Source organism: Bubalus kerabau, chromosome 15 (assembly GCF_029407905.1).
Source record: "Bubalus kerabau isolate K-KA32 ecotype Philippines breed swamp buffalo chromosome 15, PCC_UOA_SB_1v2, whole genome shotgun sequence".
Taxonomy (NCBI): Eukaryota; Metazoa; Chordata; class Mammalia; order Artiodactyla; family Bovidae; genus Bubalus; species Bubalus kerabau.
In genome coordinates, this window is record NC_073638.1 from 29,909,253 (window position 1) to 29,935,523 (window position 26,271).

The window sequence follows — 26,271 nt, forward strand, 5'->3', positions numbered from 1 at the left end:
CTGGGTTCAGACCCCTCCCAAATCAAAAGTCCATCACTTATCAGCTTATTTCTCAAAGCTATGATTTATTCTGTACAAGGTTCCACTGTACATCACACATTCATCTACTCTTGCTTACACGGTAAACAAGTGTATACACCAGCCCTTTGGCTCAGGTTCACAGGTCTTCCCTAGAGAAGGGTGTCAGGCCAGTTAGACTCAGGGTGTCTTATTCTGCTGCCTCCTGGAAGCACTGGAGAGTTCTGCCCTCGAGGGGCACAGGCAGGGCCCAGCTGTGTGGGTGTGCAGAGTGCACCACACACAGAGCTCTGGGCCTTGGTGCTGAACAGCTTTTCTCTCTGGGACAACACAGAGTTTTGCCCGACAACTTAAGAGCAAAATCAAGCCCATGGGGAAGAACCACACAACTGAGGCAAGATGTCCCCAGACACCCAGGCTCCAGCTCCCAGGCTGAACTGCAGACTGATGCCAAGGGGAGCTGGGGGTGGCATGGGCATCCCTGAGAAACTCGGTCCAAAGGGCCTATGTCAGGAGGCTCTGAGAAGGGGGGTGGGGCAGGGAGGCTGGGGAGAAGGAGCAAGTTAAGGGGGAATAAATTAAAGGTGAGAGAAGCTCAAGGGTCAGGGGCTCGTGCTATCCTTCCAACAGCTGGGGAGTAGACCAGGGCTGGGTTAGAGGAAGCTGGCGGGAAGAACTTGATACACTATCAGAAGAATTTCCTTTTACCTACTCTCTTCACTTCACTGCAGTGCGAAACGAGCCAGGGGCTGTGGGTGTGACCCCGAGCTCCCTGGCAGCTCTGGACATGGCACTGGGGAAAAGGGAAGAGGCTGAGGGATATTTCAGGGAGGGGCAGTTACCCCCTGGTCCCCAAACACTATAAGGCACAATTCTTGGAGGCAACTAGATTCCATCCAAAACATTAAAAAAAAAAACAAAAAACCTGTCAGATCCCAGGTCTACTGTGGCTGTGCTTGGGCCTGGCCAACTCCCACCTAGCACCACTGGGGGCTAGCACTAGAAAAGTTGTACTTGTAGAATTAAAAAAAAAAAAAAAGACCAGCACAACATACCAGCTGTGACGAGGTGTGAAAGAGAGCATCTCCAGTCTGAAAACTTTAGTTACGATAATTAAAAAAAAAAAGTTGGGCTTTTAAAAATCAAAAACAGCTTTTTTCAAAGACGTCCCCTCATCTGTCCCCCTGGAGTTAGCAGCCTTAAGAGGGCTCTTGGCTCATGGGTGTTTTTCTTGCTCCTGGAATGGTGAAGCGGGGTCCAGGTAAAGACGGGCGGCGTTCCAGGCGGCGATCCTCCCAGCAGGCTCCAGAGGGCGCTGTGTTCTCGGGAGGCCGGGGCCGGGCCGAGGCCAGTGGGCCCGTGGACAAGTATCTTCTCCCCACCGAGGGCTGCGGTTTATCACACACGGGAAAAGAACCACGCGCTTACAAATGCAGACATGAGAAGCCGAGGGCACCGTGCTGGCTCGGTCTGCGTCCTGCCAATCTTCCCTACCAGGCGGGGCTCTGGGGCACCGGGCTCCCCACTCCCGGCTCCGGCCAGGCTGCAGCAACTCCTGCTCTGCAGCTTCACTTTCCTTTATTTTCCTCTTATTTGTCAGGACTTTTTTTTGCCTTTTTTTGGTCTTTTTAAAAAAACTTAGGTTGTGGGGCCACCACGGGGAAGGGAGGATGGGATGTAGCTCCTCGTTGCTACATGCGGGAGGGCGGACTGGCCAACTCGTAGAAGAGCAGGTAGGCGTCGCTGGTACGCACTTGGCTGGAGGACATGGGGGAGACGCTGCGGACAGAGCAGGACAAGTCAGCCTGACGGCCTGGGGGGCCCGGGACGCGCAGCCGGGGCAGCATGAGGGCCCGTCTCTGACGGCTCCTGGGTGAGGGACGGGTGTCTGACGGCTGGGAGCCCCGCCCGAGGCCCGGCTCACCTGGAGTCGTTGAACGTGTGCCACTCGCCTGTCACCGGGCTCCGGCAGTAGGCTGTGTAATGGCCGCCCATGGTGGTTCCGGAGTGATTGGACACGGCGTACAGGTTGTAAACAGCGTGGTCTGAAGAGGAAGCCTGAGGTGTCAAGCCCCAAGGTGTCCCTTACCTCCTCCCCTTCTGCCCCCCCAGTCCTGCGTCTCCTCCCAGCTTCCACCTCTCTCTCCTCAGCCGCTTCCCGCCACCTTGGGGCCTCCCATCTGCAGCTCAGACTCCAGCTCAGAAACGCTTACTGGTGTTTTCTGAGGCAAATTCCCTCAAGTCCAGGTCTCTTAGTGGGAAATTCACAAATGCTGTGAGCTTGCTGGTTCGTATCCTGGATTCTGAGAACCGCTTCAGATCTGGTGTTGGTGTCAGTCAAGGACAGAGTCAGAACAGGAGACAGCCCCTGAGGGCGACTACACGTCTCAGGAAGCAGAGGAGGGGAGAGCCCAGCGAGTTTTCTTGTCCTACCCTGCTGGCCCTCTCACCCAGCCCCCAGTCACTCTCTAATGTCAGCCCCTGCCCTGACCATTTGAAGGATACGGAGCACCAAGATCTTTGGGAACCTCTGGATGGAGAACTTCTTTATACACCGTTTTCTGGCTCGGCAGCGACAGCACGTCTGAAAGACATAACAGGACAGAGCTGGGAAGGACTCATGGGTGAGGCCAAGGCCAAGGCCAAGTGCGGCAATTCCGAGGCTGGTCCGCTCCCAAGAGGACTCTGGGAGACGCACCCTCACTGCCACAGAGGGTGACGTACCGGCTTTTCATCGCCATCAAGCACGTCCTCTTTGGTGAAGAGCCTCATGCAGTCCATTAACGTCACCTCAGGATAACCTCGCTGGGAGAGAGAAGGGAGGGGTCAGAGGTCAACAAAGTGAAAGGGTAAGAGCAAGAGTTTCACAACTGGGGCAACAGGGGTGCCTACCTTAGTAATGGGCAGAGAGAGGTCCCAGAAGGGATCAAAGACCGTAGAACAGTAGCCACAATCAGTGCACGTCAGGGAGCTCTTCAGCTGCCCAACAAAGAGATCTGGGGAAGAGATGGACACGCAACGCCTAAAGGCCACGGGTCCTTTCTCACTGCTCCCACCTCAGTCCCCTGGGGGCTGGGCACTGGGAAGCCAGAGGGGTCCTGAGAGGATGGGCTTCTCATGCTCTGCTCAGGCCAAGCAGTTAACAGGGAAGGCAGGCAACCCATGCCCGCTCCTCTTGCCTGCACTTACCCCCGATCCGACTGTCTTCCCGTTCTAGATACTTTCTCCACATCTGGCGCCCTTTCTCATCATCACTAGGACCCAGAGAGAGGAAGGCAATTGGGTCAGAGCTCAAACCATGATAAGTGTAAAGGCCTAGCCATCTAAATCCTTAATATCCAAAATTCTTCTGAAATCATTATCCCCAAAGAAGTTCCCATAGTTCGGGCCCCAGCCCTCTCCTCCTACTTACGGCAGATGGTCGAGGTTTTCAGTGTTGGACTTGGGCCTCGCTGTGACCCGGTTCACCTCATTGTGCAGCCCATCCAGAAGGAAGCGAAGAAACTCCTGAGCATCCTGCTGACTGAACGTGAAGAAAAGGGAGTTAAGTGACACCTCTGGTCCCTCGAATCTGCTACTGCCGCCACCCACTCTGGGGAGGGACACGTCCCCAAGGCCCTTACTTATAGCCGACGAAGCGCGGTGCGTATCTCTGGATCTGGGTTTTGAACTCAGAGGGGCTCACCACGTCATTGGGGGATGAGGTCCATATGGTCTGGATTAGTTTTGCAAACTCTATAGGAAGAAGAAAAGGGTAGAGGGGGGCGTGGAGGATAGCTGAGCCATTTTCTCTATTCTATAGAGTCCCAACAAAAAGAAGCCAGAGGAAGAGAAATGGGAGAGAAGCATGTAAAAAAGTGGACAAGTGTGCAGGGCCGGGCCCTCACCTTCCATGAGGGCCGTGTGAGCACGGCTGCTGTGGCTGAGGTCCCGCAGGTAGAGCCGCTGCAGGCAGTAGTCTCTCAGCTCCCGTGTGTTGCTCAGGCACTGTAGGATGGAGTTCATGAAGCACTGCGGGAGACCACTGGACATCAGCAGCGGAACAAAGACCCCTGGCTGGCATGTCTACTTACCTAACACTCAGAGCCCTCTGGTACACCTGGCCTACAAGTGAGCCTCAAGCCTCCCATAGCCTCAAGTTCCTCTTTCTGTAAGTCACAGTGTTGAAGTGAGGCAAATCCCCACTGCTGGCACGGGTGAAGTAACTGGTTATTTACTAGAGGTGTACAAAAGAGTGTCGGGCAGCTGGACAGAGTGGGTGGGAAGTGATGGATGTCCTGGGGGAGAAGGATCCAGGAAAGTGACTAAGGTATCAGTTAAAAGGGCAACTCCCCTTTAGCAGTGCTTCCTGCTGGGGTGGGGGTGAGGCAGAGCCCAGCAACTCTGTAAAACATCAGCCAGGAAGGGCAGGTACCAACTGGCCTAGGGGGTAGGGAGTTAGCTGCAGCCAGGATCATCTGGTTAGATAGTCCCAGTTGAGATGGGACTGAGTCCCACCTCAGGAAAGAAGTGGGCTGGGGAGAACTCACCGTGTTCCCAAGGTTTCGAAGACCAGCCAGACCCTGGGCGCTCTTAGAATTCTGTAAGCAAAAAACATGAGGCATATTCAGGCTGAAGGAAGAGGCCTGGCCTACATTAGGTTCTCTCTGCAACGTTCTGCCAGTTGTAGCCACTAGCCTCAGGCCGTACACATGATCCTCTCTTTAACTTTAATCTACTTACATTGTAGGAAAGCGGGTATGGAATGCCTGTCATTTTCAACACACGACAAAAACATTCTTCAAGATTTTGCTTTTTTTTCTTGACTTATGTGGTTTTGCTTTCTTTAATTGACATGTAATTACCCCCCATCTTTTACGTTAATACTTTTCATTCTCTGCCATATTGGAGACTGGAGATTAGACGCCAGAGACTAGGAATTCATATACCTGATTCTGACAAATTTCAGGTCCCAAATCCAGGCTCTCTCTCAAATGACCTACATTTGTACTCTGAGATGTCTGATATCTAAAGCAGCTGTCATAATGAGCGCTTCATGGAGGTCTTGAAAAGTTCAATGACAAAACATCTAAACTGAGTTTAGATCTTCAGCTGGGGAAAAACTCCAGTCGGCTTGCCATTCTGAATTGCCAGAGACAGGTGGAATTCCTTCCAGCTGAGCTCAGCTCCTGAGGGCTGTTTAGAGCCTGGGAGAATCCTCCCTGCCTGGTTCAGGTTTCAACATCCTGATCAGCCACTGGCTGGGAATCCTTCTGATGGCAGCTTGCGGCCAAGCGGAGGTCAGCACCTGGCTGAAGGTGCTACTCTTGCTCCTGTACTTCTTGTGGAGGCTGGTGAGGGGGTGGGAGAGTGAACAGGACTCTGAGCATTGTTTGTCCAGGTCCCTTGGCTAATCCTGGTCCAACCTCCAAGAAGTCAGATAACCTTTCGGCTCAAAGGGTTAAAGCATCAGCATACAGATGTGCCTGCTACCCTCTTTCTTGGGGAGGGGACCCGGGAGCAGGCAACTCTGGAGCAACACTGGCTGGGGCATGCGTGGGGCCAGCTCAACCCTGATCAGAACAGGAGCCTGAAATAACTCAGCTAAAATTACTCATGCCGTGTGCTGTCAGCAGCTCAAAGCCCATGAGGTTGTCAGCATAAGGGGGTGGGGTGGGGAGAGGCAGGCTGAGGGAGGGCTTTTCTCAGGAATTGCCCTGCTGATCCCCCACAAGAAAGACGATCCCTTCTTGCCAGTTATCAGGTCTAACACTCACAGGAAGGGAGGGAAATACCTAAACCAGCAGGTGGACCTGCTGTCCACCTGCAGCTAGAAAGAAAAGCCTATTGGCAGCAGGTGGGGTACAAGCATCACTGAAGATCAGCGGTGTATGGTCCCAAACATGACATTTAAATCTTACCTGTATGACAATCTAAACCCTGATGTTCCAGTCAGTGGGCCACAACAGAGATAATTCCCTGGACAAAGACCTTATCAGCGTTTTGAAGTAGACCTGGGGCTCAACAGAAACACTGAGTCTGTGTTGCTCATTTGGAACTAAATATTAAAGCCTGCCCACACCTGCATACCTGCTCTTCCTCCCCTAGAATACTCACTCGAACACCTCTTTCCAGCAGTGCTTTATCAGTTCTACCCCACGCCCCTCCCCCACCTGCCCCTCATGCCTCAGACAACATCTGTCTAAACAGACCACAGAAGCAAAGCATTCCACCGCTGGTGACTGTAACTGTCCACCAAAGTGGGCCCTCGACTGAGATAGCAGTCACGCAGCACCAGTGGGGGTGCGGCAATGGGAGGCTGGAGGCGTCTTTCTAATGAAGCATTCCTGGGGTGTTGACGCTTCTCTCTCTGAACCAGCGGAGGGCAGGTCAGGAAGAACAGGTCACGATCGGGGTTACTATCCTTAAGAATCTAATCCTATGTCTGGCCTGGCTGGTGGAGAGATGCAGGAGGCTCCTTTAAGGCTTCTTCGCCAGGACCCTCTTAATTCTGGGGGTGGGGGCTGTGCCTTTGTCTAAAATTTCCTGAGCTTGAAAGTGCCTGCCAATTTCCAAGCACTCTGTGTAGAAGGCGGATGGGTATCAGGAGTCAGGGGGTGGGAGTGGAGGGGAGAGCAGGGCTGTTCTCTGCCCAGCCAGATATTCTTCTGCCATGAATAGGAAATCAGGAGCTCCAGGGAAAGTCAGCAGTTTCCATTCCAGAGGGGAACAAAATGTCCCAGGAGTGACCTTTCTTACAGGGAAAACAATCCTACCTCAGGGCTGACAGGGAGAGGCCCAAACTGGAGAAGCTGGGAGAGACCCTGCACACCAGCCTCTCAGCAGGAGAAGGAAATGACTCCAGCTGGGCTGCTGGAGCTCAAGTGCAAAGAGCTGAGAAAAGTTCGGGGCAAAAACTTCCTTAAAATTAGCCATCAGAAGACCTAATTCAACTCAGGAGCAGCCATTGTTCTAGAAGGCAGGTGCCACCTCCATGGCTAGTAAACAGACAGCTTTCACCGCCCACTGAAGGAGCAAGAGCCCAGCTGCTATGTGAACATGGAGGAAACATCTGGGAACATGGGCCACAGAAGAAAGGCTGATGGAGGTTTGTGTCTTCACACTTGAGACCCCAGGAAAAGGCTTTTCCGGCTTACTTCACCTGTGCCATGAGGGTCAGCCATGAGTCCTGGCTGCAGCCAAGGAGCCTGGTGTGGCCCTGGCACGGGGCAGTGCACGCACTGCCAACACGGGAGCTTGTGCTGTTACATAAGATCTGTCAAGCTCTGGCCCCTTCTCCCTTCCCTGAGGGGGCAGTGCCCAGCTTTTAGCCCCAGCATCACTCTGGGGCGGCTACATTATTGAAGGGATCCAGTGCCCACAAAGCTGAACTGGGGAGGGGAGGGAAGGGAAGGGACGTTGACCTCTTTCCCTGTCTGCAACTCCTTTGCCCTTCGCGGGGTTAAAGGACCCCTGCTGCCCACCCTCTGGGAGAGGGCGTTTTGCGATGAGTGACGGGGAGGCGGTCCCTTTCCCACCAGCCTTTCTTGCTGGCTTTTGGCCTTGGAGGAGTCACACCCGCAGAGTCCAGCGAGCTGCCCGTTCCCTCACACCCCGAGAACTAGTCAAGGTTACGCTTTTCTGCACCTGTCCTGATAGGTGCCAGGAATTACGAGCCCAAGAGCCACCTGGTGCTGGGGTTGAGGAGAGGGAGGTGGCAGGGGGACTCGGGGTGGGGGGGCAGGGACCTCAGCAAGGGGGATGGGGCCGCGAGTAAGCGTGAGATCACCTGGGGAGGGGGCATTCCTTGTCGGGAGACCCTGGGAAAGGAGGGGAGGGGGCTGGGAAGAATCTGTGCCCCGGCCGGGCGGGCGCGCGGTGGAAGGGGGCGGGAGTGGGGCACCCCGGTAAGGAGGCAGAACCCCAGCCCTCGGCGTGAGGGTCCCGGAAAAGGGCCCCGCGTACCTTGGCTTTGTTGAGCAGGAGCCCCACGAAGGTGGAGAGCAGCAGGGAAGGGGAGAGAGGGGAGCGCGGCCGCAGCTCCTTGGCGAGGGCGGGAAAGGGGGCGGCGGGGGGCTCCTCGGGCAGGGTCACGGTGTACGAGGTGCGCATGCTGGGGGGCGGGCGGCGGGCTCGGCCCCTCGCCTAACGTTGGCCAATAGGGCGCGGGCGAGTACCGCGAGGTCCCACGGCCCGGACGCCCAGGCCAGCGAGGCCGCCACAGCACGCCGTCCGCGGCGCCCGGCGGTAACCGCTCCGGCGGGCCGACCGCGCGCTCCCGCACCTCAACCTCCCTGGCACTAGCCGCCAACCGACCCGGCGCCGGCTCTCGCGCTTCGGCCGACTGGGGGCCCCGCCGGCGCCTCGGGCCGCGCGACGTCATCGCCGGGGCGGGGCCAGGGCCCGGCCCCGCCCCACTCGGCCCCGCCCCCCCGGCCCCGGCACGCGGACCGGAGTGAGGCCGCGCCCCCGCGCCTCCCGCGGTTCCACCCCCGGCCCGGCTGCCCCCAGCCCCCCCCCCGGGACCAGGCGGGCCTGCCCTCGACCGAGACCTGCAGTCCCGGGGGCAGGCCGGACCCGGGCGGGCAGGACCGGAGCGCAGAGCCCGGGAACCACCTCGGGGTTGGGACTCGGGAGAAACTGCCTTTGAGGCCCAAAGAGGACACGTCTCCAAGGCCGAGTGTCAGCGGGTGAGCTTCCCCGAAGGCAGCGAAAGATTCCTAACTTTTGCAGGGCTGCAGATCATTTTGATAACCCGATGAAAGCCCTGTACTCATTTTTTTCAGGAAAAAATGCACCCACGCGCAAACTTTTGCACAACATTCTGGGCGTGTGGGTGGGAGGGGACGACTCAGGCCTTCTTGGAGCCCAATATCCACCCGTCCGTGAGGGTAAGAGGACCCAAAGGTAGATTTCCGCGGCTTCCGGACGAGCTCCCCTCCTCCCTCCAGTCCTAGTTTGGCTCACTATCAAGAAAGGCAATGCCTAGATTTTTTACATGATGGCAACAGGTCACTGTCCCTTTTGGCCCCAGGAAGAAACCTTTTTCTGGCCTAATCTACCCAATTACCCAATTCCATCTCTCTGAGAATCTCAGATTTTGATTTGTTTTTGGGAGGTAGGAAGAAAGTCACAGCAGGTGGGGAAACTGGTGCTCAGTTGGTATGTTGGGGGGAGTGTCCTTCTCTGACCCAAGGGCAGCAGTGGTCGGAGATCAGAGGTCTCTGGGTTTTATTCCTGCTGCTCCACCCGTCTCACCTATCAGGGACCCACACAGAATCTGCCTGGAGAAAGTATCTTGTTTGGAGCTTGACGGCTATTTTTAGCCAGTATTTTTAGCATTTAAAAATACTCTGAGAGGCAGCAGTGTGTGCTGTTACTCATCTGTGGCCTCCTTCTGTTCCTCTTGGCCTGCTCATCCCCACATGTACACGCGCACTGCACACACAACCACAGCCACATGGGGAATGTGTCCAGGACACATGTATGGCTGTACCCCAGGCCTCCCACAGAACAGCCCTTTTGTGCTGTTGAGAGAGGAGCACAGACGGTCGCCCCCGTGTTCCCACCTCGGTGGTGGGAGGAGTGGGCAGGAGGCAGGGGCTTCAGGGCATCTTCCTAGATGGTAAGTGACATTAGAAGAGCAGATCTCCAGTCACTGTCCTTGCTGGGATCAAAGCTGGGCCCTGGACAAGATGCAACAACCTTTCCCTCCATGCTTCCTTCTTCCTAACCACACTCCTCTGAGCCAGTCCCACACTGTCTGCAGCAAGGCTTGCATTTCATCACATCACTCCCCTGCCCTGACATACCTGACTCTTCCAGCCAGTCCCGAAGCCTTAGGTAGACTTGTCTGTGAGGCCGTGGTCCATAGGCTGGATAGCACCATGGTCACCACCCTCACTCTTCTCTAATCCCCGCTGCCAATCAACCTGCTTTAGCACATGCCTTCTCTCCTTTAACAAAACTGTCACCAGTGAAGTACTTACTAAATGCCAGGCACTGCTGAGCGCTTTATATACATTATGCCAGTTAACTTGCATAACAACTCAGTGACAGTGACGCAGTAACTATTACCTCTGTTTTCTAAATGAAGGATCTTAAGCCCTGAGAGGTCAAACAACTTGCCAGGACTGCAAAGCTGGTACATGGCAGTGTAGGGCTTTGAACCCAGATGGGTCCTACAGTAAAACCCATGCTAGTAACAACTACCAGGAGATTCTGGAATGCCCTTCCTGTTCTCTGTCAATTATCTCCTTGTAAATTCTGCTCAAAACTCATGTTTTCCACAAAGCCTTTTTTCTAATGTACTCCAAGTTCTAAACATTCCATTACTGCCTACTCTCAGTTTTCTAGCATTGTTTCCACCTTACCAATTTGTCTTAGTATGTTTATCTTTGTCTTATACGTTTCTACTGCTGCTGCTAAGTCACTTCAGTCGTGTCCGACTCTGTGCGACCCCATAGACGGCAGCCCACCAGGCTCCACCGTCCCTGGGATTCTCCAGGCAAGAACACTGGAGTGGGTTACCATTTCCTTCTCCAATGCATGAAAGTGAAAAGTGAAAGGGAAGTCGCTCAGTCGTGTCTGACCCTCAGCGACCCCATGGACTGCAGCCTTCCAGGCTCCTCCATCCATGGGATTTTCCAGGCAAGAGTACTGGAGTGGGGTGCCATTGCCTTCTCCATACATGTTTCTAAGACTTCTGTAAATGGTCTGAGCTTGTGTGTTGATTGTACCATCAAACTGATACCTCAAGGGCAGGACTGTGAGTTCTCTTAGTGGGTGCTTAATAGAGGTGTTGAGCTCATCACAAAAGGGGGCCAGACCAGGCAGTGCTGGAAGGCCCATTGAGCCTCGGAGGGTGGGGTCAGTCTGGGTTTGCGTGTTGAGTAAGTGATTTGCAGGAAGTGCTGTCAGGAGGCCACCCACTGGAGCGTTTGGCCTGTTTCCCCATGACGTCGGCCAGCTACCCTGGGGACATCATGGCATTCTGCCAGCCTGCTCTCGCCCTCTTTCCTGGGATGTAGGAGGTCAGGGGCATTTCTGGGAGCAGGGAGGCCCAGCTGGAGAAGGCTCTTCATGGGTGCCCTTTGAGAAGTCTGGTTGGAAAGAATTCAAATGGGGTCCAGTCTCGTCAGGCAGGTGTGATAGCTGCTGGACACGGCCATGAAGAACTGTGGTCATTTCTCAACTAACCAAGACCCCGAGAGACCCTTTCTCCTCAGTGCCATTTCCTGAAGTGGCATGGGCAAAGCAGACAGTCTTTGGGGATCTGAATCTGGCTCTGGCTCTGTGACTTTTTGCCTCAAACACACTGAGCTAATCTGAGCAGAACTCCTTGCTGGAGCCCAAGACTGCCATTTCTCAGACCCCGTGCTTGGCCTGCCTCCCCTGGCGGTATTTTCTCCCCTCAAATCCCCCCTGGCACGGATGGAGTTAAAGTCAGGTTTAGTTGTGTGAAGACAAGACTGCAAATATCTTGCTTTCTCAGCTGTTAGTGGGCAGCCCAGTCCCAGGTTTAGAAACACAGCTTAAACCCTGCTCCTGCACGCACCTGCAATTACCCACGCAAGATGGGACAGACTGGCGGCCTGATTGAACTGGTGGGGGCTCAGGGTCCTCGTTAGGGGTTCGGCTCTCAGCCCTCCAGTGCCCTTGGGGAGGGAGGGCCAGCCCGCTGGACCGAGGTCCCTGGGAGGCTCCTCCTTCCTGCATCACTCAGACCCCAGGAGGCCTAAAGCTCTGTGTTCCTTGGAGCCTCTGGGCAGTCTGGTCTGGACCAGCTGGATTCCAGAGGCCCACACACTTCCCTCTCTCGTTTATGTCTCTGTGTGGGGCGCCAGTTTCACGTCTCCATTGAGGTGAGAGGGTGCAGGGAACCACGTGTGCAGCTCTGGGCCCTGAACATGATGTTCATTTCTGCAGCAGGATGGTCAGTGGAGCGGCTCTCCCACGGGCAGGGAACATTTTGCCAGGCTTGGATTAACTCCTGCCTTGCTGAGCCCACCCCCATGCCACTTGAACTCACTCACAGAGACATCCATCCCAGAGTGGGGGTGGAGGAGGAAGCAGGGAGCATGGTGCTGGGCACTGATTGAGAAAATGAGCCTGGGTAAGGTGGCTCCAAGGCCACCAGCCAGGTCGCAGCCCACAGCCGGTCTTCAAGGCCTGGAGACATTAGCATCTTGCTGATTCTGACCACAAACTACAAAACGACTGCCCTTTCTTTCTCAGCAGCTAGGATCAGTCCTGCCATGGGACCCCTCTGTGTGACCTTCCTAGGCCATGAGCACAGCTTCGGGCCCTCAGGAAGTTTGCCCTCCTCCAGGTGGCCGTGTGGGTGAGGACAAGCCCCAGGGTCTCAGGCTGCCAAGCTGGACAAACGGGACAGCAGAGATGCAGTTCACTGTGGCCGAGTAAACAGTGAGAAGGTCGGGGACAGAGGGAAAGGTCACACTTCTCACCCAGGAGTCCTAGGACAGCCGCCGCTGTCCTCCACTTCAGACTAAAACTCCTCCCTTCCCCTCACCGCTTGACAGCAGTCAAGTCCAAAGTCCCACCCAAGAGGAAAATCACATGACCTCATCTTATATAATCTCCCTGTCACTGAACAGCTGGAACCCGAGGCTTTGTGAGATGAGTCAGCAGCCCCCCCAGGGGCAAATAGGATCTAGGTAGTCCAGGTGCCCAGGCCGACTGCTCCTAGCAACAGGTCCCAGGGCAGAGGGCAAGGGTGTGGGGGCCGTGTGAGGGCAAGAGGCTGGGCCGGGCTCCGCATCTGAGTAGCAGGTGCCCAGCCCGTGACTTGTGCTCTGGAGGGCTCTGGGCCAGCTCCCAGCTCTTCTCAGGGAGAGGAGAGGGTGCCCTGGGAAGGGTGAGCGCAGGGCTGAAGCTGGCAGGCAGCACTGCCAGGGCTCAGGGGAGAGAGCAGCTGGAGTGGGTGGAGCTGAGGATTAGCATGGATTGTAGGGGTTAAAGCGCAGCCCTGGCAGGGCTCAGTGGGAACAGCTTGTCCTTCCATAGGCCCAGGGGAACAAGAGAAGTAGAGTGGAGGGGGGATGTGACCAAGTTGGGGGCTTGGACCCCTGGCTCTCTGCAGGGCCAACCCACCTGGTCTGGCTTGAAGCCCCCACTGTGGGTAGTGAAGGGTTTTTTATTTTATTTTATTTATTTTTTTAAACAAACCAGTTCTGAACCAACATACAACTCCTCTGCAATCTGTCTGAAGGGGGGTCTAGGGCACCCTCACTGCCCTAGGCTGACAGTGCACACTCCGTGGACTGGCATCTTGGTGCTTAAGCAAGCCAGCCATGGACGGGGGGTGTTCAGAATTCTTGTCCCCCTCCACCAGTTCTTCACTCAGCTCAGCTGAGTCTGTGATATTCCAAGTTCATGTGGGCTGTTACTATTAACAGGAGGATTGAGTCTGGTTAGATCTGTTCTGTTCCCCCATTGGTCCTGCTTCTTTTGACCTGTAGTTCAGGTCAGCTGCCCAGAGAGCCCAGGGCCAGGGCTGCCTCAGAGGAGTCAGATCTCACCCAGGGCCCTGCCCTAGGATGCACTCTCACCTTTGTTCCTCCCAGTGGTGGTCCCCTCCCCCCACTCCAGTCAGCTGCCAAAGGCCCCTTCTTTTCCAGCAGCACCTTTTCCCCCTTGAGTTTAAGGCAGCTCTCCCATTGCATTTTACTGGTTACAGATTCCCCTGCATCCATGATTTGCTTTGAACCTCATGACATCCCTGGGAGGTGGGCAGGGCAGGCATGACCATTCCCTTTTATGAGTGAGGCAACAGTTCAGATGAGAGGTATCCAAGGTTAAAGAGGCAAAATGTTCATCCAGCCTCGGATGACCTTCTCCCTTTCCCATCACCTATGACACTAAAAAAACACCTAGGGCGGCCTCCGGTGCAACTATTTTTAGAACTTACTTCCCCAAGCTTCCCTGAGGGCAGGGACCACAGCTCACACCTCTTCTGCTCCCCCGCCCCCCAAACCCCAAGCACCTGGAAGGCAGAAAGGAGGACTGATGTTGATCAAGCACCTACTAAGTGTCAAGCCCTTTCACACCACAACCTTTGATTCCACACAACGATCTCTGAAGCGGGAACTATGATTGCTCTCGTTTTACAGAGCAAACAGGTTCAGAAGTTCACACATTTCTCTAAGGTTACGCTGCTAGTAAGCTGAACACCATAAAATGAATGAATGAGATGGGAAGAGCCGTTGATGGAGGCTGGAAAAGAAACTGGACCTGGTTCTAGAAAGAAGTGGTCCAGGCCCCACAAACAGGGTGGTTCTCACCCCAGCAAGATGTGATCAGCACCAGAAGCGAGGGTGAGGGTGGTGAGGGGAGAGGAGTGAGATTAAATCAAGGTCTTACCCCACTGAGCCAAGAGAGGTCTTTCCCAGTTGGCAGTATTGAGCTGACCAGGAAATTCGTTTGGGTTTTTCTGTTACAGAAAAACTCAGACGACCTTTTTCTTGAGGAAGAGCTCAGAGTGAAACACTAGCTCAGTTGTAGGGCTGCTGGTTACTCCTGTGTGTTGTGGGTTGTTTCTGGACAGGGAAAAAGGGATGTTACAGTGGCTGAGTTTGCCCTGGGTCAACCTGCCCACTCCTCTGAGGTCCTCTTGCAAAACTCCCCTCAGGCTGGCCCTGAGGGAGGAGGCTGGGGCCAGGGTGTCCGCTGTGGAGACTCCAGGGAGGTTTGGGATCTGCCTGTGTGGGAAGGAGGCGGCCCTGCTCTTAGGGGATTGGGGCTGAGAACGGCTCTGTAGTTTAGTCTGTGGAGGGGAGGTTTTCACACCTCAGTGTGCTTGAAGATTATCTGAAAAGCTTGTGAAAAAGGGCAGGAGTCTCAGGCCCTATATCCCTAGAGAGTTTGCCTCCAGGGGGTCTGGATGGGGCCCCCAGACAGTTCAGCGCACAGATGATTCTGAAGTAGTCAGTCTGCAGACCCCACTTTTTAGGAACACTAAGCTCCATAAACAAAGGGAGTAAGCCCCATAAAGAGTCCTTCTGAACAAAGGGAGGGAGCCCCTCAGAGGCCTCTAACACCCAGGCCCCTCCATTGAGAGCCGCTTTCTGATTGACGGCCCCTGAGATGAGCAACACCAGACCTGTTCCAGCCAATCACGCATCAACCCAAGTATGTGTCCCCCGAGAGCATGTCTCTCTCTGAGGCCAGCTCTGTTGTTTGCCATTCTTGTCCACTCTAGCCCTCCAACGCAGCCAGCACTGCCTTCTCAGGGTCCGAATGTTCTGGGGGGCACCAGCCTTTGCATCTCCCATGGCACTTCACAGGGGGTCCAGCAAGGCTGAGACTCTCTAAGCAATGCTATCAAGTTGTCCTCTCAGGCCCTTTAGTTTTGACAAGCTTCAAGATCTGTGTCCCAAAGCGCCACCCCTATCCTGTACCCCTGTTCCGTTTTTCTGGACAAGTCCCCTAAACAGCATTTCTTGCTATGGCACAGCTATTGTTTCTAAAAGCCACGTGTCCTAAGAGTAGAAGGGTACATAAAGTAATGAAGAGGACATAACACCCAGTTCTGCCCATCTGTTTGCCTGTCCTTCTGAAGACCCACTCATATCCATCCATCCATCTACCCGCTCACTCCCCCATCTACCCATTCATTCCCCCATACATCTCTTCACTCCCCCATCCATCCATCCATTCAACCATCCATGTGATACGCAGGTCAGCTGAATTCTACACTGAGCGAGGTACATACTGAGGGATCTTGATGTCTTTCTCATCCTCTGAAAGCTCACCACCTAATGGGTAAACTGATGACTACACAAAAGGAAGAATTGTAGTCAGTGCCCCAGGAGAGGTGTGTCAGGGATCAGATGTGGGCGGGTCATGCCAGCCCTCACTCAAGTCTCCAGCAGAGCCTCTTCCCTTATTTGAACTCAGGCACATAGGAGTAGAAAGAGACTGGATCATCTAAAGCCCTAGACAAGAAGTTCTGCACCATTTTCTCCAAAGACCCATGAGAACTACTCCTGTCTAGACCCCTGGTCCGGAGCCAGACAGCATCCATCAGAGGAAAGATCCTCTTCTGATGTCTTACGTCCCAACATTAAGCCATGTCTCTGGACTGAGAGGTAAAAGCCTGAGCAGGAGAAGAGATGCAGTCAGGGCCGGGGGGCCTCTCTTACCACAGGGCACACTGGTGGTCTGGGGGTCTCAGCATGCAGTCCAGGATGGGGCAGGGCCTGCAGGGGCCCCAGGCATGTTGGGTGGGAAAGCAGAGGGTAAGAGTCGCAGTGTATGTGAGGGTAGCTGGGCATTTCCAAGAGCAGTGCAGGACCATCGTCGAGTGCATGGGTCGTGAAGTGCATTTCCTGGGGAGAGTGGGAGAGCCTCTGAGCAAAGACATCAAGCCACGAGGGCGCCAGGTGTGCTTAGATGACTTCCCTGGTTCGTCCCCACCGGGGCTATAGGAACAGCCACTGTGAGGCCTGGGAAGGAAAACCTCTGCCTGCGATCCTCGGTCAAGGTGGAAGCCCTTTCCTCATCAGTGGCTTCCTTCCCAGCCCATCACCAGGTCCCCAAGGGGCAAACTCACCATGGTGTCTCGCCCTGGGGAGCTGGAGCGGCTGGACACAAGGGTCTGGCCCTTGCCCTTCTCCCACAGACTGTAACGGCCACTGGGTCGGTAGGTGGGGCTGAGGACTTCGGGGGCTCGTGAGGGAGGGCTCGGGGTGGGCACCTGAGGTGCGCTGGCCTTGCACCCATAGTTCTCCAGGTAGTCGGCCAGGTACTCGGAGCGGCTGGCTGCCTGGTACAGGCCCTGCAGGGCGCACAGCTCCTTGCGTGTGCGGGCCAGCATGGGGCTGCGGCCCAGGTTCCCAGAGTCCAGCCGGTAGCTATCCGAGGTCCGAAGGCTGGAGAAATCCCGGGCCAGGTCTGATTGACTGTTTGACTTCTTCTGGGTCAGGGTCACCCCCTGGTCGCGGGCACTGACAGGCAGGTAGCTGACGGAGCTGGTGGTCACTCCATAAGGGAATCCACTGCCCCCGCTGAGTCCACTCCCTGAAGGCCGCTCGGTGCCCCGAGTCTGGCTCTCGGCCCGCTTACCACCCCCGATGACGTCAGGTCTCAGCAGGGGGCGGCCTCGGTCATAGTCCAGGATGGAGGGGGGGCCGTAGGTACGGGGACGGGTGAGATAGCTGGTGGGGGGGCTGGGCTTGAAACCAAACTTCTCCTTCTCCAGGAAGGAGGCAGCCAGGTTGGTTCCGTAGGAAGAGGGAGTGTAGGTGCCATAGCTTGATTTGGTGAAAGGCGCATCTGTATAACGGGCCGATTCTGTGTAGCGCTTCAGAGTGGAGGAGAGCTGGGACATCCTTCAGGGCGGCACTCGGTGGGGACTGGGAGCCTCATGGGCTGAAAGACAAGGAAAGCAGTTGTCAGAAGGCCCTGTGGGGGGTCAGGCTGCTCCCACTGTGCCTGCTGTCCATCCCCCAGTGGCTTGACCTCAACCAGGGGCCACACTTGTCTGTTTCCAGGAAAGCCACTGGCCCACCATTGGGACACACCTCTGCATATGTGTGCGCACCAGCATGCAGGTCTCCACGCACCCAGGCATTCACACCTCAGTGAGAGCCCCAGAGCCGAGCAGGCTTTCATAAACCACATGGGCGATCAGTCTCCACTACTTGACTGGACGCTCCCCTCAAGGCCCCCAGCCTGAGAGCAGGGTCTGCTCCACTTCTGCAGTCCTTCAAGCAACAAATAGTACTCCAGGGACTTCCCTGGTGGTGCAGTGGCTAGGACTCCGCACTCCCAATACAAGGGCCCTGGGTTCCATCTCTGGTCTGGGATCTCATGTGCCCCAACTAACACCCGGTGCAGCTGAATAAACAAAAACAAAAAAGCCGCCAGTAGTATTCCAACCCAAATCCCATCTGCTTCCTCTCCTTGGCTTCTTTCTGCGGGCACCCCCGACATGAGGGATGCCACCGCCCTCACCTCCTAGATTAAAAACTGCTGGACATTCCAAGAGTTCAGACTGCTCCCCTCTTTGGGAGCAATCTTTTGGGAATCTTACACTGTTTAGACAGCATGACCTGAGGATCATTTAGCCAGATCCCTGATGAGGAACAAGAGGCCCATGAGAGGAGGAAAGGGGCTTAGGTGTGGGTGGTGGTGGTGATGAGTGGCTGAGAAGAACGCTTGATTTCAGTCTCCAGACCCAATCCCAGAGTGCTTCCCTGGACATGTCCACCTGCTGCGGTGGGGGATCCTCATGTGGTAGAGTGCACCCTCTGCATTGACCTAAGCCTTCAGTTTTAAGTGGAGTTAGGGCCCTGTGGCCTCCCAGGGCTTCCCTATTAGTACCCACAGCAAACCGATGGTGATAATGACTTGTGCAAAGGGGGCCCCCTAGAGGCTAAGATCCTGCACTGCAGGCAGCGCTCTTCTCTCCACCCGCAGTCCTTGCAGCTGGGGTGGATCTGCTGAAGGAACACAGAACCTCTGAATTGAGAAGTTTTCAAAGCCCGAATGGGTCGACTTTTTTTTTTTTTTAAAGTTTCACATCATATATATTTTACCACAAGTGAAAGGGGACATTTCCACATACATCATCCAATTGAACCTTCCCGTGGGCCTAGGGAGTGGACAGCCACGACCACGCTTTACATAGAGGACACCAAAGTGACCGATGTGAAACAGCTAGAGCCAGGTCTCACCATGGGGACATCAGATTTGGGAATCTAGCCCAGACTTCCCCTCTGCTGAAAAAAGGGTGATCATCAGTTAGATGCACTGCACCTGTCACCCACCCGCACCGTCAAGCTCGCTTTAATTGTTGCTACAAAGGACTTGTAGCAACATCCTCCAACTGTTACTCAGACTAAACAGTAAGAGGTTTGCCCAAGCTGTTTTTCAGGAACTTGGAGTCAGCTGTGTCCAAGTGCATGCTCTAGCCAATTAAGACTGGTTTAGGACATCCACCACCCCCACCCCCCAGGGCATATGAGAGTGTCCACTCGATGAAGGGTCATCCATCTTATGTTCTCCATTGTACAAGTGGAAAAGTGCCACTGACTCGCCCAGGGCCACATGCTAGCAGAGCGAGGACTTGTGTCCATGTCTCTCAGATTTCCAGCCCAGTGCCCTTCCCACTTTACCTCAACTCACCACCCCCATCAAATTTAGGCTCACGTGGCGAGCCAGAGTCCCTCCATCACGTAAACCTGCAGGCTTTATCTCTAATGGAGCTGGAGGGCAAAGGAGGAGTAGGTAAGATCTCTCATTTTCCTTGAGAGTCAATAGGGGCTCTTGGGGGCTCCTGGGGTGGTGGGGCTGCAGAGCCATCCAGGACTCTCAGAGGAGTCTTGCCCTGTGGCTGACTAGCTGGGTGTTTCTGCCCTAGTCATTGAATCTCTCTGAGCCCCAATTTCCTCAGCTGCAAAATCAGTATAGTAATCATCATTATGATTCCTACCTCACAGGGTTGTTGCGAGGAATAAATGAGATAATAACATGTGAAAGCTCTCAACAAAGACAGTGGTTATTATCCCCTCTCCCAGCCCTGCCAGGCAGCCCAGCTCCTCCCTTTGTAGGCCTATAATAATGTCGGGGCTGACTGTCTCCTGGCCGGGCCGGCCTCTGACCGCAGCCCCGGGCATCGGGGTTCTCCCTGCAGCTCCTAGTGAGATGAGTGGGTCGTGGGCAGAATCTAGCTGTTTGGCAGTCAGTGGCTTAGGCAGCCTACAGCCTGCCCTAGGCCGTAGCCCAGCTCATTAGGGCAGAGGGGACCTGGTGCCAAGCCCCAAGTGCTGAGTGCCTGGCAGAGAGCTCTAGATACTCAGTCCATGTAAGGTATGGGATAGGTTGCAGAGGTGGGAGGTGAGCAGGTGGCACTTTTCATATAGGCCCCAGGCCAGAACTTCCAGGCTCTGCCAGAGACCTCCGGCCATTTTCAGTCCAGGGCGATGTCAGAAAGGCCTGGCCTATAAATGACCATCCACCGTTATTCCCGCCTGGCCTGGCTGGGGGCTCCCTCAGCCAGCCGTGTTCCCACAGCCAGCACAACTTTCACCCCTTTCTAGGAAAAGAGAACAGGAGGAGGGCCTGGTGCAGGGCTGGGGGAACCACAAGCTTCCCTCCCATCTGCTTAGCTTCCTGGGGTCCAGGGGAGGAAGAGGATGAAGGCTGAGGAGGCCAGGGGTGGAGACGGGCAGAGGCTCGGGGTGGTGGGGCGTGGGACCAGTCCTGCTCTATTTCACTTTGGAGAGCTCCATCAATAATTCAAAGTCACAGAGACTCCACGTCCCAGGAGCTGGGCTCTGGGACACTGAGCAGCCAATCAGATATGCCCCCCACCCCCACAAGGGCCTGAACTCCTGCCTCCTCCCCACGGGTCTCTCTACCCCTCCCCCCACACTCAAGCTTGGGGGAATTGGTATTCTGCAGGCAGCGCCCCAAGCTTGCGACCTCTCCTGGCCCTGCTGACACAGAAGTGCTGGGGCCAGACAGGTACAGCGGACAGGGACAGATGGCCCTGGGATGGCCCACAGGTCGCCCTGGGCAGGATCGGGGTCGGGAGTGGAGCCGCACCACTCATGGGAGGGCTCCTAAACACTGCTCTCCTGTCTGCTTCAATCTGCCAGACAACTGACAGGCCTCCCTACCACTAACAGCCCCCTGGAAGCTGTCTTGTCAGTGCTGGCATCTGGCACAGAGTTCCTCTGTCTGGGGAGAGGGTCCCCACTGCGGCTGAGGCCTGGAGCATGCCTGTCTCCTCCCCCAACCCCTAGTTTCGCTCTTGAGGACAGTGCCAGCACCTTGCAGGTGAGCAGACGGCTTGGGTTGGTGTCCCTTGAGTTACCTGGCGTTGGCTTGTCCCTGGAGGCTGTAGGAGGCACCCTGGCCGGGAGAGCAGGCTGGGGCCCTGGCTATAGCTCTGCTGCACAAGACAGGGACAGGACGGGCACTCACATGGCTGCGAGTCTCCTCGTTGCCAAAGGAACGGCCTGAACTGAATGGCCCTTTCATGGGGCAGTGGGAGGCCAGCCGATTGGCTGTGATCCCCCGTGCCCCTCCCTGCCCAGCGTGGGGCCCCTGCTGCCCGACTCCTTTCACTGTTTACCCAGAGCTGGCAAGTACAGGCATGCGGTTCCAGGCAGCACCTCCCCAGGTGCCCGCCACCTCGGACAGTGGGGCAGCCTTTCTGCCAGCCTCCTTGTCCGTGCAGGCTCACCAGGGCCCTTGGCTCTTCCCTTTTCTGCCAGGCTTCCCTTGCTTCCCTCTTGCTTTACTCAGTTTTTCTTCTTGGGAGGTGTGGAGGCACTTCTCCTCCTGAAAGGACGAGGTAACCAGTTGGCCATCGCCCCGCCAGCAGGTACAGAGCACCCCTGGACCAGGCATCCCACTGGGTACTTCTTAGGCAGCTTGTCATTTTTCAGCAGCCCAAAGTCCAACACTGAGACAGCCTTCCCAATGCCCTGGCTTACAGACGTCATTTGAAGGTTTAATTTTTTTAAACGTTAAATTGAAATTCAAAATACTTTCATTCAAATTGACAAGATATTTAAATAGTGAAACAGTCAAGTGAAGCATTTAGCATTCATATTCCTGAAGTTATTAAAGCTTAAATCAGCACTAAGACTTCTGGGACACTGCATATTAATCACTCACTTAATCCTCATGACTGCCCTAAGCAACAGGTGCTATTATTATGCCCATGTGCAGATGAGGACACTAGGGTTTGGAGAGGTGGTGTGGATCCCCCAGGGTCACACTAGGACTGGGACCTACCTGGGCTCTGTCTGCTAATGCCTACCTTGAAGCCAACCCGTCGCCCCCTTCTCTCTTCCCTGGCCTTTTCCTGAGCTGGCACGGGGTGGGGGTCCTGCAGCATGGGGTGAGGGGGTCCAGGTGTCCACCTCTAGGGGGTCCACCGTCTAGGCAAAACAGCGTGGCGGGTACAGACTCCCAAAGGAGCTGCCCTTCGAGTTTCCACTGCAGGCAAACGAAAGCGAAGCCAGGCGCAACCTGAGCCCCGGAACAATGCTGATCTGCCAAGAGATGGTCCAGGAGGCCTCCATTTCACCCGTGATGCCAAGCTCCTGCATGTCCCCCGCCTCCTCCCTTGCGGCAGCTTGGCCCACTCCCCAGGGTACCCAGACTAGGTGAGTCAGGGCTTAAAATGAACCCTATCTTCCTGGGGCCACCAGCCCATTAGGTCAGCCACTGTCATTTCCTGCTGCTCACGTGAAGGGCTCCCTAACCTGCCCAGCCAGGGGAGGGACTTGCTCCCCAGGAATGCCAGGCACTCTTGGCCCCCAGGGTATGGGATGGGTGATGGCCAATATCCCAGTAGCCTTCACGGCCCCCCTCTGCCCAGATCCGCTCTCCTGTCGGGGGTGAAGGCACGCCAGCTTCTGTGGCCTTGCCACTGCCTGGATAGAAAGCCCCTAGCTGGGCTTCAGACATATACCTCAGCGGGGTTCAGTTCCTTTCCTCCTATCTGTGTCCGAGGCAGGTGAGTAGGGAATCCCAGCCAGTCCCACAGGTGCTTGGGAACTGTCACAGGGGTGACCTCAGAGCTTCCCAAAGCTGCTTGCTAACAACATTGGAATGAGGCACTGAGACGGCTGACCTTGAAGGGTAAAGTGGGCTGACAGAGGGGCCCTGTCTCCATCTACACTTTCCCACCCACAAGCCCAGCTGCTGGGACATTGCCTAGACACAAGCGTCATCCCCTAGGTCGAGGGATGTCCTGGCAGGAGTGGAATATGTAGGTGGAGGGGGAGGTTGGGGTGGGGGATATTTGTGCTCTCACAGTTCAGGAGTTCTGTTTACTGCTCTCAGATGCTCAGGAGCCTCTGCCTGTCGCTAGCGGCTCTACCTCTCGGGCTGGCACCCTCTGACCCACCAGTTTAGTGCCTGATATGCCTTGGCCAGGGGTCATCAAAGGGATTGGGTCCCTCTCAGTTACTCAAGGGGACTGGGACAGGGCAAAAGAGGTAAGATAAGAGATTGGAGATTAAAACCAGAATTCCACCTGGAGGAGAAGAGGTGGGTGGGCTTAAGGCAGTGTCTCTTCAGAGTTCTCCTTCATTTGGGTTGGGAGGGGGTGGGCATCTCTATACCTCCAAGAAAAGGCAAAGATATGGGGCCCCCAGGCAATATTGGAATTCTTAAATTCTATTTTCTATCCACGACTGTCCCAGGCACTCTCCTGGAACCCCACCCCAGGGGAGAACCCCAGGCTCCTTCCCTCTCCTCCAGGGCTTCAGTTTCCTCCTCCTGGCCTCCCAGCCCTTGGTCCTGCCCTTGGGTCTTGCCCATAGCACCTCCCAGGCCTGGTGGGGTGGCCTCTCACATGCTCCCCCAAACAGACAGGGATCCCTCAAACAGACAGTCCAGGGCCCTCTGGACAACGGCCCTGTGAAGTTCGGATACCAAAGGGACAGTTACTGACCTGTGTCCGGGGACACTGGGCAGGATCTGGGGGCTTCTCCTTCCCCGGCAGGGCAGGGAGTGCAGTGGCAAGGCCAGAAGCAGGAGTCTGACTTGGGCTGGGTAATCCGGGGCTCAGGTTACTGACTCGATATATATAGTATCTTATCTGACCTCATGGAGATGGCTAGCTCCACTCGCTGGCATTCTGAGCCCAGGGAGAATTAAAGGGGCAGCAGCAGGCCCTCCCTCTCGAGGTGGGTGCCAGGCAAGGAGATCCTAGGAGACTGTTTGCAGGGAGCATTTTGAAATGGAACAGAAGGGGGCTTCAAGGGGAAGCAGAACTGGAAAGAGGGTAGAGGGATGGGGGTGGAATTAGGCAAAAATACGGAGAAGGAGGTGTCAGTCACAGAACTAGAGAAGAAGAAGAAGCCCCAGTCCACCTTTAGCTTTGAGATGGAAGAGACCTGGAGGCAGACAGCAGCTTGCTCAAGGACACAGAAGCAGGGAGAGGCAGAAGGGACCTCTCTCAGGTTTCCAGTTCAAACTCTTTTGTAAGGGACTTCTAGGCTTGGGCTTGTATTCCAAGTCTTTCCTTTTTATTGCCTCGGAGACATTTAAGCAGTCATTTAAGCGGTCCAAACCTTATTTAGTCTTAAAACAGGAGTAATAATAATGATATACCTCATGGAGGTGAGGATTAAATAATGCTTGTTAATTTCCTGGCACACAGTAAGAGTTCAATAAATGATCACTACTACTATATCGAATACTTCCACTTATAATTAGTGGTAGCATTTGTCAGGTGAACCTTGCTAGGGAGAAAAGATTCCTCCAGGCCAGCCCGTGGGAGTGCCCTGTTCTCATGTCAGAAAACTGCCATGGTTTTCCGAGCTGATCTGTGTCCCATAACTGGCAAGGCAAATGAGGCTTGCCCAATTCCCAGATGTGCAGTCCACCCGTCAGAGGAGGGCCAGGCTCACTTGGGCTCTTTCCTTCTCTACCTAGAAAAGTATAGCAAGTGTAGCTTCCCCCAGGCTACCAGGAGCAAGCCTGGCTGCTCTGGAGTGGTTCCACTCTACCTGGAGGAGTGTTCAGGATCCCGAGCCTACAGAGCCAGGCTGGCTGGGCAGGGTCACAGGAGGAAGGTGCAGGATTCTTAATCTCTCGGACCTTGGTGCTCTTGTCAGCTCCCAGTCTGTTTCTCCTGTTTCTCGATGGCTCTCCCTGGGGACTGGGAGTACCCGGGATGGTGCCTCCACCCTGTCTCAGCAGAGACTACTGACTCAGCTCAGGTCCTGATGATGCACTTCAGAGGACGCCCTCGTCCCCAGCCCTCATTCCAGTCCTCATTCCGACTCCAGTCTGGCATCATCTACAGCATCAAAGGAATGGTGGCTGCTCCAACCCCAGCCCAACCAGCTCTCCTTTCCTCCACTGTACATGTCAGACTCTGGGGACCTTTTCCTGCCTGTGCCTGGGGAGATGAGCATGGGCAGGATTTCCAGCTCAGTCCCATTATAAGAGCGGCCAGGTCAGGAAGTAGATGCTCCTCCTTAGAGGACAGCCAGAATGGGTTGGCCAGGACTTCCTTAGGCTGTTGAGTATAAGTTACTTGCCTTGGAGCATCGCGTGCCTAATTCTGGTTTGGGATTGGTGAGAATTTCAAAGATGCCTCTTTCTGGTTTGGGATTGGTGGAAAATCTACCCCTCTTCCACTTAACTACTACCCTCCCCCGCCCCCCCCCCCCACCCCCTTTGGCAAACTGACCAGAGACAAGCCCCCAGGAGCTTTGAGAGGAGGGAGTAAGAAAGCTGCCACGCACACGTGGGGAGGGGTTTGTCAGGGTCCAGGCATCACTCTCCGCCACATCCCACACAGGACTCGGAGATACGGTTCTGCCCAAGCAGCGTTTCCTTAGAACACGCTGATCAGCACACAGATGGCTCTCCCTGGCACCCTGAGCTGTCGGCTTACACACACAACTGGCACCCACAGCTGGAGATCCTCAGCGCAGCTGGCACTTGCCCTACATTCCTAGTACCCATTTTGCCCAGGCGGTCGTTGACACCTCACTTTCAGAGCCTCAAGCGGCACTGCCCTCCGTATCCCCACTTCCCCAGTTTCCGACAGGTGGCACGTACCTGCCTATTCTCCGAGGATGGATGAGTCGAGCCGGGCACAAGCATGGAGCTACGGATGAGTCCCGGCTGGTACTGGAGCGGCGCAGTAAACAGCCGCTGACGCAGAGGGCTCCCTGGCCTCGGCTCTTGTCCGCCTCTACCCCACCTCCGCCGGGGGCCCAGAAAGGACCTCCCCGGGAAATCGGCGCCACCCAGCGGGCCGCCGCCTCATTGCGCCGGGGGCCGGCAAAGCCACACCTCGCGTCTCGCGTCAGCGAGACGCGTCACGGCGATTGGCTTGTTCCTATTGTGACGTCACCAGAGCCCCGCCCGACCAGGATCTCCCAGGTGACCGACATATACAGAGAACCACGTGGAGAAAAGGCACACGAACTTGGAGCGGGTGGTTGGAGCACCTGAAGTGGACCTGAATATGACACGACGGGACAGCTGGAAGGTATTGGGAAAGAGGAAGGGTCACGGGGAGAAGGCTCAGCGTTGAACCCCAGGGCATACATATCAGCTTTCAGTTTTTAGGTAAGGCTTAATGTTCCAGTTCCTTCCCACCCGACTGGGAGAGGGCCAGTTCTTCTGCCTCTTCCCTTCTTCTCTACTCTTTAAGACACTCTCTGCTTATTTTACTAACATGAGACGAGTGACTGGTGGTGTTTTCTGAAGTGGGTAAACGGTGGCACTGGGTCAGTAGAAGAGATTCTCTTTCTGTCTTTCAAG

The 26,271-nt window shown here is 55.4% G+C and overlaps 1 protein-coding gene and 1 long non-coding RNA gene across 8 annotated transcripts in view; one reads left to right on the forward strand and one right to left on the reverse strand.

The window, feature by feature from the left end:
* Positions 1-45: 45 nt before the first annotated feature.
* On the reverse strand, positions 46-25,696 carry USP2 (ubiquitin specific peptidase 2). 7 transcript variants are annotated; one of them, XM_055548373.1, is made up of 13 exons: positions 25,561-25,696; positions 16,571-17,388; positions 4,548-4,598; positions 3,906-4,029; positions 3,642-3,753; positions 3,431-3,541; positions 3,208-3,272; positions 2,911-3,014; positions 2,743-2,823; positions 2,524-2,602; positions 2,232-2,339; positions 1,943-2,063; positions 46-1,797 (listed from the first exon to the last, which is right to left on the reverse strand). In XM_055548373.1, exons 2-13 carry the CDS (start codon positions 17,345-17,347, stop codon positions 1,710-1,712), a joined length of 1,821 nt encoding a protein of 606 aa, XP_055404348.1. In that variant the 5' UTR covers positions 17,348-17,388; positions 25,561-25,696; the 3' UTR covers positions 46-1,709. The 7 variants fall into 7 exon arrangements, with proteins under 7 accessions (XP_055404348.1, XP_055404349.1, XP_055404347.1 ...); XM_055548374.1 differs by lacking the exon at positions 25,561-25,696 and adding an exon at positions 23,438-23,549; XM_055548372.1 differs by lacking the exon at positions 25,561-25,696 and adding an exon at positions 18,053-18,519.
* LOC129628822 (uncharacterized) overlaps positions 18,848-26,271 on the forward strand; it is a 119,751-nt gene continuing 112,327 nt past the window's right edge. Inside the window, exons 1-3 of the long non-coding RNA XR_008702913.1 lie at positions 18,848-20,802; positions 21,979-22,142; positions 25,540-26,076. This is a non-coding gene — a long non-coding RNA (uncharacterized LOC129628822). The remainder of the gene's footprint in view (positions 20,803-21,978; positions 22,143-25,539; positions 26,077-26,271) is intronic.